General features: G+C 39.1%; 2 protein-coding genes and 3 long non-coding RNA genes across 6 annotated transcripts; 1 reads left to right on the forward strand and 4 right to left on the reverse strand.

The window, feature by feature from the left end:
* Window positions 1-683: 683 nt before the first annotated feature.
* On the reverse strand, window positions 684-3,213 carry LOC128457225 (uncharacterized). The gene is made up of 6 exons (XR_008341915.1): window positions 3,097-3,213; window positions 2,509-2,691; window positions 1,801-1,887; window positions 1,609-1,673; window positions 1,187-1,334; window positions 684-958 (listed from the first exon to the last, which is right to left on the reverse strand). It is a non-coding gene; the product is annotated as an uncharacterized LOC128457225 (long non-coding RNA).
* A 1,816-nt stretch (window positions 3,214-5,029) lies between these two features.
* On the reverse strand, window positions 5,030-6,013 carry LOC128457318 (olfactory receptor 1-like). Its single transcript, XM_053441967.1, has one exon. It carries the CDS (start codon window positions 6,011-6,013, stop codon window positions 5,030-5,032), a length of 984 nt encoding a protein of 327 aa, XP_053297942.1.
* Window positions 6,014-7,052: 1,039 nt separating this feature from the next.
* On the forward strand, window positions 7,053-7,940 carry LOC128457483 (uncharacterized). The gene is made up of 2 exons (XR_008341928.1): window positions 7,053-7,391; window positions 7,490-7,940. It is a non-coding gene; the product is annotated as an uncharacterized LOC128457483 (long non-coding RNA).
* Window positions 7,941-9,125: 1,185 nt separating this feature from the next.
* Window positions 9,126-11,930, reverse strand: LOC128457128 (uncharacterized). Of its 2 annotated transcripts, XR_008341907.1 has the most exons (5): window positions 11,814-11,930; window positions 11,226-11,408; window positions 10,518-10,604; window positions 10,326-10,390; window positions 9,431-9,757 (listed from the first exon to the last, which is right to left on the reverse strand). It is a non-coding gene; the product is annotated as an uncharacterized LOC128457128 (long non-coding RNA). The 2 variants fall into 2 exon arrangements; XR_008341908.1 differs by adding an exon at window positions 9,126-9,374 and having other exon boundaries at window positions 9,610-10,604.
* Window positions 11,931-13,748: 1,818 nt separating this feature from the next.
* On the reverse strand, window positions 13,749-14,732 carry LOC128457423 (olfactory receptor 1-like). The gene has a single exon (XM_053442103.1). The coding sequence runs from the start codon at window positions 14,730-14,732 to the stop codon at window positions 13,749-13,751; it is 984 nt and encodes a 327-aa protein (XP_053298078.1).
* Between the last annotated feature and the right edge of the window lie 1,445 nt (window positions 14,733-16,177).

Raw genomic sequence — 16,177 nt, forward strand, 5'->3', positions numbered from 1 at the left:
TAAGATGTATTAATGTTTATACATTGCCCTCTAGTATATGTTTTCCTAAAAGTCACTGTAGATACAGAAATAACAGTATGGTTCAGGTGACAGTAAGTGGAAGCTGAAGGTAATTTCCATGTGCTCAAGAGAAACATAACGTGACGATATAGTTGATTTCTGATAGAAGGCCCTGCCTCATTCATTGTAGTATTAATGTGTTTGAATAAGTCAGGCTGCCGATTACCAGCTACTGATTAAAGTCAAACAGTTATTGCTCTGTGTTGATTTCTTTAATGTTAAGAATGTTTCTCATAAGACCTTATCAGATGCATTGTGAAACATCTGGGTCACCTAATTTTAGTGTAAACAAGAGGGTGAACTCTTGACTAATGACTAATTTTGCACTGAAACACAAACTTGATGTTACACATCTTAAACAATATGATATGGGAGCCACTTAGACAACCAGACCTGTGTGCTTTGCTGTGACTATAAATGACTGGAACCTCAGATAAAGAAAGTTATTTTCTGACTTCCATAACTGAAGCATTCTCTACAGAATGTAATGTGCCCATTCTACTTCAGATCCATTGGATCATTGTTTGTTTATGTTGCTTAAAGAAGAGCATTCACTGCTTTAATGTAATCAGCATCTTATCTGCCAATATCATGGTGTAGAAGTGCAAGGAAATACCAATATGTTATGAACAATGTCATTTATTGTGCACAAACATTATATTAAGGCATCTGCTGGAAATGATATGATCAACAATTCTCATGCAAAAAATACTTTAAAAACTACACAAATAGTGTTTTGGAGAGGGGGGTTTCAGAGGGAGGGGGCAGCTCTGGAGAAAGGTCTGTCAATCCAGGTCTGCTGCTTGGTGTGATGGAGACATGAGGTTAGCATCAGGAGCGGAGGCTGCAGGAGGGACCGTGGAGCTGAGGCACACCTGTACTGCTTCTCTTGAGAGAACTGAAGGACACACAAACAAACTATAGTGTTAAATTATGAAGATGGTTCCCTCTGATTTTTTTTTTTAAACATAAACGTCAGACAGGCCGCTAAAAACGCTGAAGCTAACAGCTACCACACAGCAAGCTAATGCCTTCCTAAGGCTGCCAGGGAGTAGCATGAGTAGCATTGTAGCAAGAGAGTGTAGCTAATCACAGCCCTCACAGTTCTTCATCAGTGGAGAAGTACCTCGCCATGTTTTCATCTTCAGAGGAGTCATCTAAAGACTGTGCTGCTGTTCCAGAATATGTCAGGCCCGCTGCAGCCTGCTGGGCTTGAACTCTGAGCACGCAGAGTAGGCCCTCACGTCCCCTCTCAGTAAATGCATCAGTACTGCCTGAGAATATATGATAGGCCACACTGACCTCATCTTATGGTTTCAGTTGTCAAGAGATACAGTGTCATTTATACAAGAGAAAATATGTAGAAATATGTAGACGGACACTGCACTGGTTAGCGGAGTCATACAACGCAGTGCGGTAATTCTAGTGTAGTTTTTTTGTAATAAATGGGTTATCTATTTTTACAATCCACAAAAAGTTATCTATACATTTGGTCACAGAATGTTACACAAATAAATTGGCATTAAAGTTGGCATCTTGCTGTCTCACCAGTCTGACGATGCAGCTGAAGCGTCCATCAAGGGCGTTCTGCAGGTAATTTGGATTGTTTGTTTCTTTTGAAGAGGAGAATAACATGAATTCGTACCGATATCAGTTTACAATCAAACCTTTTTGTGTTGACCTTGTTTAAACAGAGTCAAAGGACATTGTACAACAATGACACACATTTTCCCACAGTACCTGTCGTTCACTACTGAACTTCTGACACCCATTACTGGACTGTGTCTTCCTGTAGAGTGGTGATGTTCTCAACGTTCTTTTCACAGTCTGTCAAAACAAAATTAGAGTTACAAATGTTAATGCCCCACAACCCATTGCAGATACAGTTTTATTTGCACACCACATCGGATCAAAACAAAACTGCAGTCTGTGAAACAAGCAGTTTTGGTAGATATAAGGGAAATGCTAATATTTCTGCATGAAACATATTCAGTCCCTTAAGCAAAATAACAATGATGGCAGGCCGCAACCTCGATGCCTTCGTCTGCTTTGCTTACAGACTAGTTTGCGGAGTCTCGTGCTGCCGCCCACTGACCGATACATCATCGCTCTTTTCTGAAACTAATGAAGGCAAATTCACACATGTAGACAGAAATAAACAGTATAAATTAAAAGGTGTAAATATTGCTAACATTATGTTTGATGGGGGTCATCATTATACATAACAGAGGAAAACTTTGCACATGTATTCCTTAAATTTACTTGCCTTCCTGTGGAAAAAGTAGTTTTTTCCCCGATAAACAATCACAGCAGGGAAGCATGATTGATCAAAATTCTTTCAGTGTGATATTAACTTGTATTTCAGCAAGCGTACTTTGGGGATTTAATAAAAATGTATATTTGGCAAATTATATAAAATGTTTTTTCTGGTATATAACTTAAAAGTACCTCTTTAATGGTAGGATCATTTCTTACCCTCATCTTCCTCGTGGTACGTGGATGATGTTAGTGGGCTCAACCCGGCTACTCTTTCTCTCCAGGCTGCCCTTCCTGCTCTTCATCAAGCAAAACAAACTGTTTGGTCCAAGTTGTTGACGTTAATGAAACTCCTGTAGCTTCACTTTGATCCTCCTTGATTGAAAAACAGAACATAGCAATTGTTTTATAAAATGAATCGCAACTCCATAACATGAAAACATTGTCATATTGCATACTATACATTAAACCAAATTGATCTGATATTGTGGAGTAATGGTAGACAAATACACTCCTTATTAATCTAAAGCATTCATAAATCAAATTCATGTTTATATTTATATTGTAGCGTCCCTCAATGATGAGCTAAGCGTCTTGAACTGGTTTCAACAACCATGTATTCACCTCCCAGGTAGCACAGGCTAATGTGGGCTGTAGCATGTGGCTAACAATGGCGTATTAGCTGATGAACAGCGTCCATAGTGTGGATTGACGGACTCTCTCCGCACTCGGACTGTAAACCTAGATCGTAACGATCTTTAAAAACAATAAACTACTTACCTGACAGAAGGAAGATGACATCGTGGTCTTCCAAGCGCTCCGTGTTTATGACGCAGCCCCGAGTTAAAGGACTGGTTGTTTACAAATAGGGTTTTTACGACAGCCACACGTCATGTCCGCTCGCGCACTCGGTCCGGTCGCGCACTCGGGCCGGCCTCGGTATGAGCAGACTCGCAGGATCCTTCTCATTAGAGATGTAATCTAGCCTCAAATATTACTATTATATAACATGAATAACATTCACGATCACTGAAGGACACCACGCAGGGACTGTGATTTAAACACCACGCTGCGCCGTGGTGGCATGGCAACCATCATAGCAACGATAAAAACATGCGTGATAACTATTAAAATATTTATCATAAGCACGAACTGGCTGAAGACTGTGGAAGCAAAGAGCACATTTCTCGCTAGAAATGGTGTCAGAATGTATTTTTATGCCCAAACTAAGTTACAAAATTATATTTTTATCTGAAAAAACAAGGAATCTCCGCCATGTTTTCCTCTCCGCAGACGGGAGCTTGAGAGTCACGTGACGTGAGAACGCGCTAATGCAAAACAATGGGAGGACTAAATGTTACCATCTCACAATCTGGCCTCTCAGATTGTGAGATGGCAACGTTGGTCCGCTTGGACCGACGTTGCCATTGAACGTTTTCTGATGAGACTGGGTTGTAAATGATTGAGGATCTTAAAGGTTATAAGATCCACTCACAACCTTAATACTGCAAATACAACAAGGCTTTGCATTTATTTACTTTTACACCCAAATGAACAATATTAACATATATTCTCTTGTCAAAAAATGAATGGACGGATGGGTGAGAGAGAGAGAAGAGGCGTGATTCAGGAAAATGGTCGAGCCGGGATTCAAACCAGGGACCTGCAGCTCAAAGCTCACGTACTTAGATCAGGTTCTGTGATATTCTGAAGTCTCTGCTTTTATTAATAATATGGAACACAAAAGTTTAATGAAAGATATGATCTGTTCACATCTGACCACAGACATGAAGATGTGCATCAAATCCTCCTGCCGCTAAAAAAAGACACTGTCGGCCAAAATATCCAAGAAACCGACTTTGTTCCACGACGAAGATGATGAACAGCTTTTAAGGAATCTTTTCTCAATCATCTTACAAATCTTGAAGTTCACATATACAGAATCTGCACTTCCTGGAGATGCCTCACAATAAAAAATATTCACAATAAAGGAGAAGTCATGATGTCCTTTAACAGCAGCAGAGGTTTAATATGAACTTGTGTTTCAGGAGAGAGTGAAGTGAAGCAGAAGAGAAGAACACATGAAGACAGAAAAGCTCTCGTTCTGTTTTACTCTATGAGGAATCAATAATCACGAAGAAGCCAAACGTTTGATCAGAAATGATCTTTCTTCTTTTATCATTGATTTAAAAAATACAAATGTGAATATCATCTCTTTTTTTTCATCTTAAGTGTTGCATGAAATATATAAAAAAATAAAAAAGACTCTGATATATATATACAGGAAACTGATGAAAAGAATAATAAACTTTATTTCTATAGCACCTTTAAAAAAAGTTACAAGGTGCGTCACAGAATCAAATATAAGTGCAAAGTTGAAAAAATTAAAAGAGATCGGGGTCAGCAATACAATAAAACAAAACAGATGAAGGAAATAGAATGAAACAATAAAATGAAAATAAGAAATACATCTTTGTAGAATAAACACATAGTTATCACACAGTACATGAGTTTAAATAAAGGCAAATGGCAAAGAACTTCTGTTTTTAAATGAGTTATTTTGTTTCACACAAAAATGTCACTTGATGTGAAGATGAAATATAATAATTATATTTGAATTCTTCTGGAATAAATTACTATCAAAGCATTTGTGTGATTCTAACTCATTGATTTAACTCTAATAGACATAATGTCCTGAACAGAACAGCAATTGTCACTTGATAATAACTTTCTTTACTTTAATTCCAGATTTCTTTCTGATCTTTAATAGTTTTCTCGCAGATTCTTTGATTTCTTGCGTCTGCAGAACATAAATAATCGGGTTCAACGTGGGAGGAAAGACGGAGCTCAGAGACAAGTTAATGATCCTGGCGTTGGGATGAATATTCTTCTGCAACATAAATGTGACTAATGTCGGGATGAAGTAGATGGCCACGAGTGACAGATGAGCTGTGCAGGTTTTTAAGGCCTTCAGCCGCCCCTGAACCGTGGTCACTTTGCTCAAAGCATAGCTGATGTACAGGTACGTGCACACGATGAATACCAGAGGGAACCAAAGGATTAGAGCTGGTAACAGATAGGCCATGATAAAACTGGGTGTGGTGTCGTTGCAGGCCAGACGATGCAACTGACCGTGGTCACAGAAATAACTCCTGATCACTACGGACTGACAGAAGGAGAGTCTGGTGAGAAGGCCGACTGCGATCAGTACCACAGTGATGATAGAGAGCCAAAAAGAGGCGATAACACAAAACATGGACCTGTGAGTGATCTTCACATGGTATTGCAGCGGGTAACCGATCGCTATGAGTCTGTCGTAGGCGAGAGCCACCAGGTTGAGAGACTGCATGGAGAGACAGGTGTAGCAGAAGAACAGGAAGGTCAGGCAGTCGTTGTAGGGGATGAGATGATGGTTGAACAGGAAGACGTCCAGGACCTTCGGCACCAGAGCAGAGTTACCAAACAGGTCTGTAAAGGCCAGGTTAAAAACTATGATATACTTTGGAGTTCTCAGATTGGGATCCAAACATATTACGGCCATGACTGCAGTGTTTGCCAGCACGGAAAAGATATACATAAAACAAAGAAAGATGTAATAATACTTGACATGAGGTATTCCGATAAATCCGCTTATCATGAAATACGCAGGACGCACAAAGGTGATGTTCTTCCCGAGAGCCGAGTTGAAAAACTCCATAGTGAGAGATGGAGTGAGGTGAAGGAGAGCGCAGCAGGTTCTGTTGTGTGGAGGATGGAGGTGAGCTTGTCTCACTCTGTTCTTGTGAAGAAGCTCCGACAAGCTTTATTCACTGATCCTCTGTTTATATCATAGATGGTCAGCGTCTGGTCCCTGGAGTCTGCTGTATGCAATCAGGAAGAACCTTATCCAATACAATGCTTATACTGCATTTATTATAGTATATTATTTATTTATTTTATATTATATTACATTAAGGCAATTGGAGCATCTATTTTTATGTATTTTCACTGTGTTTTAATTTGTGACTGTTTGGTTTGTTTGCTGTGTTTAATTCATTTGTTTTCTATATAGATAATCACAGATATACAATAAACCAGAGGTCTTCAACTTGGGGTCCACGACCCCTAGGGGGTCCGCGGCGGTACTGCAGGGGGGTCGCAAAATGTGTGGTTGATTAGACAATTGTTTTGATTTGTTATAATTTTTGATTTATTTTCTAACCAAATTTTTCCCCCCCACAAATTAAAATGTCTTTAAATACACATTAACATGCATCCAACCTATTGAGAGGCTAGTTTGACACTCTGCCTCACAACCTCCATCCGTCCAAGGTTAGATAAGTTGTGTGCTACCCATCAGGGTCCGACATTTCACTTATGTGGGAGTATGTGTGCCATCCACAGATGGCTTGAGGATTCACTGTCTCTTCTACATGTATGTTTAAAATAAAAACATGAATCTGTGAATAACTTTAATAGCTCAGTGTTGTATGCAAGATGTATGTTTACAAATGGCAGTGGCATGGCCATCCTGTACCTAGCACATGTTTAAATTAACAACATGAACATATGAACCTGTTTTATATTTGAATAGCTTAGTATTGAATGCACAATAACAGGGTAGCTATGTTTATATATGGCACTAGGCCAAGTTTAATATAAAACACAATTTTATACAATACATATGTAGCGGGTCAGTTCTTAATAAAGTTTTATACTTTTAGCATTGTCATTTTCCCCGCTCTGGATGTGTTAATTAACCTGACAGGACGGCAACTCCTATAGGCTGCAGGGAGGCGGAGGAGTTTATTTAGGGACACCTTAGCACTCTCCCTCGTCCTCTCTCTCTCTCTCCCCACTGCCGGTCCTGTGGGTGTGTGCGGAAGTTTAGCGTGAGCGCAGCACGTGTGGTCGCAATTGTTTGTCGCAGTAAGTTGCTGGAAGTTATATAATGTTAACGGCGATCACAGAGAAAGTGTCCGCAAATTGTAACTGAAGTTTGTCCTTAGAGCCCAGCGTGAAGCTGTGTCTGTGTGCGACTGTGTCGGCGTCACCGTGGATGCACGCTGTCCCTGCTTTATTTTAATGAATTAAAGGTATGAGATAAGGATGTGTTTTTATGTTTGTAAATGTTTTTAAATATTATAAATGTGTTTAAATTGTGTGACCTAACTATAACATATTTGTTTTATAGGGCTGCCTCCAGCTAAATAGTTACGGTCACTGTTTTTTCCCACTTTAGATTTCATTTAGATTATTTGGTTTGATTATTTGTTTCTTTGTGTTTTGTTTTGTTCTATTGCAAGGTGCAATATATATGGTTGACTGGGACTGTGCAATTCAGTGGTAGTGACTTGAATGGTGGTGAATTATTGGCTCCATAAAGTAGAGGCCCTCTTTTGTCATTTTGTTGTTGTATATCGTTTGCAGTGATTTTCTTAAAGTGTGTTGTGTTTGGTTTTTAATGCATGATATTTTAGCATTGTACAATTGGGTCTGGAGCCTCTAATTTCTCTCTATTTTAAGCTGTCATTTATATCAAGTCCAGGCCAGCCTTTCCAACCTTTGCACATGTCACTTTACTGTTTGAGCAGTCTGTTTTAAATCATTTGCATCTATTAAATAAATTGTATTTTGTATTGATATCTCAGCCTCCCGTCCCGTCTTATTCTGGATACTTGTTGAACCGAATTGACATTAACTGTCATCTCTGAACCATTTTTAAATCACTACACATACAGTAGGGGGTCCCTGCTCCATCTCTCCACCAGTTTGGGGCCTTGGCATGAAAAACTTTAAAGAGCCCTGCAATAAACCCTAAAGGCACAATTTACTCAGTCAAAAGGAAACATGTATAAATGACAACCCAGTCTCATCAGAAAACGTTCAATGGCAACGTTGGTCCACTTGGACCGACGACCGAGGCAGGGGTTTCCATCAGAAATCATTTCTGGGACATTAATTTAAAAGATCTCCAGTATAAGCAAATGTGTTCTAAAATTGGTTTACATCCAAGTGTGAGGCTGTCCTGGCACATGGAAATTAGATATATATATATTGTTTGTATTAGCTTTCCCTCAGTTTAATACTTGCACTTCTTGAAAAGCTCTATATAAATAAGATGTATTAATGTTTATACATTGCCCTCTAGTATATGTTTTCCTAAAAGTCACTGTAGATACAGAAATAACAGTATGGTTCAGGTGACAGTAAGTGGAAGCTGAAGGTAATTTCCATGTGCTCAAGAGAAACATAACGTGACGATATAGTTGATTTCTGATAGAAGGCCCTGCCTCATTCATTGTAGTATTAATGTGTTTGAATAAGTCAGGCTGCTGATTATCAGCTACTGATTAAAGTCAAACAGTTATTGCTATCCTCTGTGTTGATTTCTTTAATGTTAAGAATGTTTCTCATAAGACCTTATCAGATGCATTGTGAAACATCTGGGTCACCTAATTTTAGTGTAAACAAGAGAGTGAACTCTTGACTAATGACTAATTTTGCACTGAAACACAAACTTGATGTTACACATCTTAAACAATGATATGGGAGCCACTTAGACAACCAGACCTGTGTGCTTTGCTGTGACTATAAATGACTGGAACCTCAGATAAAGAAAGTTATTTTCTGACTTCCATAACTGAGGCATTCTCTACAGAATGTAATGTGCCCATTCTACTTCAGATCCATTGGATCATTGTTTGTTTATGTTGCTTAAAGAAGAGCATTCACTGCTTTAATGTAATCAGCATCTTATCTGCCAATATCATGGTGTAGAAGTGCAAGGAAATACCAATATGTTATGAACAATGTCATTTATTGTGCACAAACATTATATTAAGGCATCTGCTGGAAATGATATGATCAACAATTCTCATGCAAAAAATACTTTAAAAACTACACAAATAGTGTTTTGGAGAGGGGGGTTTCAGAGGGAGGGGGCAGCTCTGGAGAAAGGTCTGTCAATCCAGGTCTGCTGCTTGGTGTGATGGAGACATGAGGTTAGCATCAGGAGCGGAGGTTGCAGGAGGGACCGTGGAGCTGAGGCACACCTGTACCGCTTCTCTTGAGAAGAACTGAAGGACACACAAACAAACCATAGTGTTAAATTATGAAGATGGTTCCCTCTGATTTTTTTTTTAAAACATAAACGTCAGACAGGCCGCTAAAAACTAAAAATGCTGAAGCTAACAGCTACCACACAGCAAGCTAATGCCTTCCTAAGGCTGCCAGGGAGTAGCATGAGTAGCATTGTAGCAAGAGAGTGTAGCTAATCACAGCCCTCACAGTTCTTCATCAGTGGAGAAGTACCTCGCCATGTTTTCATCTTCAGAGGAGTCATCTAAAGACTGTGCTGCTGTTCCAGAATATGTCAGGCCCGCTGCAGCCTGCTGGGCTTGAACTCTGAGCACGCAGAGTAGGCCCTCACGTCCCCTCTCAGTAAATGCATCAGTACTGCCTGAGAATATATGATAAAAGACAAAAACGTCTCAATTGTGCGTTTGTGTGTATGTATACATACACACATACAAGGCTTTCTTTTCTACAGAAATATTTTTCCTGAGTTGATGACTCTGCTTATTGCCATCTAGAATGTGAAACCAAATATATTTTTTGGTGTACCCATACAAGATGTCCAATGTAACACCAATAAAATCCAATCTACTACACTACGGTTTTAATGCCTCTGCAATAGCGAGTCGCCGGAGGCATAACTGCATGTTTTCGGATTGTCTAACTTTGTATTTGTCTTAAAGTAAAAAGGTCAAGGCCACACTGACCTCATCTTATGGTTTCAGTTGTCAAGAGATACAGTGTCATTTATATGAGAGAAAATATGTAGAAATATGTAGACGGACACTGCACTGGTTAGCGGAGTCATACAACGCAGTGCGGTAATTCTAGTGTAGTTTTTTTGTAATAAATGGGTTATCTATTTTTACAATCCACAAAAAGTTATCTATACATTTGGTCACAGAATGTTACACAAATAAATTGGCATTAAAGTTGGCATCTTGCTGTCTCACCAGTCTGACGATGCAGCTGAAGCGTCCATCAAGGGCTTTCTGCAGGTAATTTGGATTGTTTGTTTCTTTTGAAGAGGAGAATAACATGAATTCGTACCGATATCAGTTTACAATCAAACCTTTTTGTGTTGACCTTGTTTAAACAGAGTCAAAGGACATTGTACAACAATGACACACATTTTCCCACAGTACCTGTCGTTCACTACTGAACTTCTGACACCCATTACTGGACTGTGTCTTCCTGTAGAGTGGTGATGTTCTCAACGTTCTTTTCACAGTCTGTCAAAACAAAATTAGAGTTACAAATGTTAATGCCCCACAACCCATTGCAGATACGGTTTTATTTGCACACCACATCGGATCAAAACAAAACTGCAGTCTGGGAAACAAGCAGTTTTGGTAGATATAAGGGAAATGCTAATATTTCTGCATGAAACATATTCAGTCCCTTAAGCAAAATAACAATGATGGCAGGCCGCAACCTCGATGCCTTCGTCTGCTTTGCTTACAGACTAGTTTGCGGAGTCTCGTGCTGCCGCCCACTGACCGATACATCATCGCTCTTTTCTGAAACTAATGAAGGCAAATTCACACATGTAGACAGAAATAAACAGTATAAATTAAAAGGTGTAAATATTGCTAACATTATGTTTGATGGGGGTCATCATTATACATAACAGAGGAAAACTTTGCACATGTATTCCTTAAATTTACTTGCCTTCCTGTGGAAAAAGTAGTTTTTTCCCAGTTAAACAATCACAGCAGGGAAGCATGATGGATCAAAATTCTTTCAGTGTGATATTAACTTGTATTTCAGCAAGCGTACTTTGGGGATTTAATAAAAATGTATATTTGGCAAATTATATAAAATGTTTTTTCTGGTATATAACTTAAAAGTACCTCTTTAATGCTAGGATCATTTCTCTCCCTCATCTTCCTCGTGGTACGTGGATGATGGTAGTGGGCTCAACCCGGCTACTCTTTCTCTCCAGGCTGCCCTTCCTGCTCTTCATCAAGCAAAACAAACTGTTTGGTCCAAGTTGTTGACGTTAATGAAACTCCTGTAGCTTCACTTTGATCCTCCTTGATTAAAAAACAGAACATAGCAATTGTTTTATAAAATGAATCGCAACTCCATAACATGGAAACATTGTCATATTGCATACTATACATTAAACCAAATTGATCTGATATTGTGGAGTAATGGTAGACAAATACACTCCTTATTAATCTAAAGCATTCATAAATCAAATTCATGTTTATATTTATATTGTAGCGTCCCTCAATGATGAGCTAAGCGTCTTGAACTGGTTTCAACAACCATGTATTCACCTCCCAGGTAGCACAGGCTAATGTGGGCTGTAGCATGTGGCTAACAATGGCGTATTAGCTGATGAACAGCGTCCATAGTGTGGATTGACGGACTCTCTCCGCACTCGGACTGTAAACCTAGATCGTAACGATCTTTAAAAACAATAAACTACTTACCTGACAGAAGGAAGATGACATCGTGGTCTTCCAAGCGCTCCGTGTTTATGACGCAGCCCCGAGTTAAAGGACTGGTTGTTTACAAATAGGGTTTTTACGACAGCCACACGTCATGTCCGCTCGCGCACTCGGTCCAGTCGCGCACTCGGGCCGGCCTCGGTATGAACAGACTCGCAGGATCCTTCTCATTAGAGATGTAATCTAGCCTCAAATATTACTATTATATAACATGAATAACATTCACGATCACTGAAGGACACCACGCAGGGACTGTGATTTAAACACCACGCTGCACCGTGGTGGCATTGCAACCGTCATAGCAACGATAAAAACATGCGTGATAACTATTAAAATATTTATCATAAGCACGAACTGGCTGAAGACTGTGGAAGCAAAGAGCACATTTCTCGCTAGAAATGGTGTCAGAATGTATTTTTATGCCCAAACTAAGTTACAAAATTATATTTTTATCTGAAAAAACAAGGAATCTCCGCCATGTTTTCCTCTCCGCAGACGGGAGCTTGAGAGTCACGTGACGTGAGAACGCGCCAATGCAAAACAATGGGAGGACTAAATGTTACCATCTCACAATCTGAGAGGCCAGATTGTGAGATGGCAACGTCGGTCCAAGCGGACCAACGCTGCCATTGAACGTTTTCTGATGAGACTGGGTTGTAAAAGATTGAGGATCTTAAAGGTTATAAGATCCACTCACAACCTTAATACTGCAAATACAACAAGGCTTTGCATTTATTTACTTTTACACCCAAATGAACAATATTAACATATATTCTCTTGTCAAAAAATGAATGGACGGATGGGTGAGAGAGAGAGAAGAGGCGTGATTCAGGAAAATGGTCGAGCCGGGATTCAAACCAGGGACCTGCAGCTCAAAGCTCACGTACTTAGATCAGGTTCTGTGATATTCTGAAGTCTCTGCTTTTATTAATAATATGGAACACAAAAGTTTAATGAAAGATATGATCTGTTCACATCTGACCACAGACATGAAGATGTGCATCAAATCCTCCTGCCGCTAAAAAAAGACACTGTCGGCCAAAATATCCAAGAAACCGACTTTGTTCCACGACGAAGATGATGAACAGCTTTTAAGGAATCTTTTCTCAATCATCTTACAAATCTTGAAGTTCACATATACAGAATCTGGACTTCCTGGAGATGCCTCACAATAAAAAATATTCACAATAAAGGAGAAGTCATGATGTCCTTTAACAGCAGCAGAGGTTTAATATGAACTTGTGTTTCAGGAGAGAGTGAAGTGAAGCAGAAGAGAAGAACACATGAAGACAGAAAAGCTCTCGTTCTGTTTTACTCTAAGAGGAATCAATAATCACGAAGAAGGCAAACGTTTGATCAGAAATGATCTTTCTTCTTTTATCATTGATTTAAAAAATACAAATGTGAATATCATCTCTTTTTTTTCATCCCAAGTGTTGCATGAAATATATAAAAAAATAAAAAAGACTCTGATATATATATACAGGAAACTGATGAAAAGAATAATAAACTTTATTTCTATAGCACCTTTAAAAAAAAGTGACAAGGTGCGTCACAGAATCAAATATAATTTTCAAAGTTGAAAAAATTTAAAGAGATCAGGGTCAGCAATACAATAAAACAAAACAGATGAAGGAACTAGAATGAAACAATAAAATGAAAATAAGAAATACATGTTTGTAGAATAAACACATAGTTATCACACAGTACATGAGTTTAAATAAAGGCAAATGGCAAAGAACTTCTGTCTTTAAATTAGTTATTTTATTTCACACAAAAATGTCACTTGATGTGAAGATGAAATATAATGATTATATTTGAATTCTTCTGGAATGAATTACTATCAAAGCATTTGTGTGATTCTAACTCATTGATTTAACTCTAATAGACATAATGTCCTGAACAGACCAGCAATTGTCACTTGATAATAACTTTCTTTACTTTAATTCCAGATTTCTTTCTGATCTTTAATAATTTTCTCACAGATTCTTTGATTTCTTGCGTCTGCAGAACATAAATAATCGGGTTCAACGTGGGAGGAAAGACAGAGGTCAGAGACAAGTTAATGATCCTGGCGTTGGGATGAATATTCTTCCCAAACATAAATGTGACTAATGTCGGGATGAAGTAGATGGCCACGAGTGACAGATGAGCTGTGCAGGTTTTTAAGGCCTTCAGCCGCCCCTGAACCGTGGTCACTTTGCTCAAAGCATAGCTGATGTACAGGTACGTGCACACGATGAATACCAGAGGGAACCAGAGGATGAGAGCTGGTAACAGATAGGCCATGATAAAACTGGGTGTGGTGTCGTTGCAGGCCAGACGATACAACTGACCGTGGTCACAGAAATAACTCCTGATCACTACGGACTGACAGAAGGAGAGTCTGGTGAGAAGGCCGGCTGCGATCAGTACCACAGTGACGATAAAGAGCCAAAAAGAGGCGATAACACAAAACATGGACCTGTGAGTGATCTTCACATGGTATTGCAGCGGGTAACCGATCGCTATGAGTCTGTCGTAGGCGAGAGCCACCAGGTTGAGGGACTGCATGGAGAGACAGGTGTAGCAGAAGAACAGGAAGGTCAGGCAGTCGTTGTAGGGGATGAGATGATGGTTGAACAGGAAGACGTCCAGGACCTTCGGCACCAGAGCAGAGTTACCAAACAGGTCTGTAAAGGCCAGGTTAAAAACTATGATATACTTTGGAGTTCTCAGATTGGGATCCAAACATATTACGGCCATGACTGCAGTGTTTGCCAGCACGGAAAAGATATACAGAAAACACAGAAAGATGTAATAATACTTAACATGAGGTATTCCGATAAATCCGCTTATCATGAAATACGCAGGACGCACAAAGGTGATGTTCTTCCCGAGAGCCGAGTTGAAAAACTCCATAGTGAAAGATGGAGTGAGGTGAAGGAGAGTGCAGCAGGTTCTGTTGTGTGGAGGATGGAGGTGAGCTTGTCTCACTCTGTTCTGATGAAGAAGCTCCGACAAGCTTTATTCACTGATCCTCTGTTTATATCATAGATGGTCAGCGTCTGGTCCCTGGAGTCTGCTGTATGCAAGCAGGAAGAACCTTATCCAATACAATGCTTATACTGCATTTATTATAGTATATTGTTTATTCATTTTATATTATATTACATTAATGTAATTGGAGCATCTATTTTTATGTATTTATACTGTTTTTAATTTGTGACTGTTTGGTTGGATGGTGTGTTTAATTCATTTGTTTTCTATATAGATAATCAAAGATATACAATAAACCCTAAAGGCACAATTTACACAGTTAATAGGAAACATCTATAATTGCTTAAGGATCTTAAAGGTTATAGGATTTACTCACAACCTAAATAAATACAAGGCTCTGTATTTATTTACTTTTACACCCAAATGAACAATATTAACATATATTCTCTTGTCAAAAAACTAATGGACGGATGGGCGAGTGAGAGAGAGAAGAGGCGTGATTCAGGAAAATGGTCAAGCCGGGATTCAAACCAGGGACCTGCAGCTCAAAGCTCACGTGCCTAGAATCAGGTTCTGTGATATACTGAAGTCTCTGCTTTTATTAATAATATGGAACACAAAGGTTTAATGTAAGATATGATCTGTTCACATCTGACCACAGACATGAAGATGTGCATCAAATCCTCCTGCAGCTAAAAAAAGACCCTGTCGGCCAAAATATCCCAGAAACTGACTTTGTTCCACGACAACGATGATGAACAGCTTTTGAAAAAAAAAATCTCAATCATCTTACAAATCTTGAAGTTCACATATACAGAATCTGCACTTCCTGAAGATGCCTCACAATCAAATCCACAATAAAAGAGACGTTGTGATGTCCTTGAACGGCAGCAGAGGTTTAATATGAACTTGTGTTTCAGGAGAGAGTGAAGTGAAGCAGAAGAGAAAAACACATGAAGACAGAAAAGCTCTCGTTCTGTTTTACTCTATGAGGAATCAATAATCATGAAGAAGACAAAAGTTTGATCAGAAATGATCTTTCTTCTTTAATCATTGATTTAAAAAAATACAAATCTGAAAATCATCTTCTTTTGCCATCTTAAGTATTGCATGCTTGGAGGACAATTCCACTGATCAGTGTCTAAGGTTGTGGAAACCACCTGACTAGGTGTCTGACTGCTGTGACCTTGGCACACAGGGAGTTTGCTACAGCGGACGGACACAGAGGAGGATTTCATATCTCTTTTCTTATTACGTTTTATGAAGCACCTCTTTGTAATCGTTCTGGCTTTTTTGAACTTGCGGCCAGTTCTTCCGTTTTGAGCCCCCGTGCTTGTTGTATGACCTCTGCAGAGCTTATTATTATA

This window comes from Pleuronectes platessa, chromosome 15 (assembly GCF_947347685.1).
Source record: "Pleuronectes platessa chromosome 15, fPlePla1.1, whole genome shotgun sequence".
Classification (NCBI taxonomy): domain Eukaryota; kingdom Metazoa; phylum Chordata; class Actinopteri; order Pleuronectiformes; family Pleuronectidae; genus Pleuronectes; species Pleuronectes platessa.

Bases quoted from the DNA above. Each gene is read 5' to 3' on its own strand.
- LOC128457423 (XM_053442103.1), bottom strand. From the start codon at position 14,732: ATGGAGTTTTTCAACTCGGCTCTCGGGAAGAACATCACCTTTGTGCGT.
- LOC128457318 (XM_053441967.1), bottom strand. From the start codon at position 6,013: ATGGAGTTTTTCAACTCGGCTCTCGGGAAGAACATCACCTTTGTGCGT.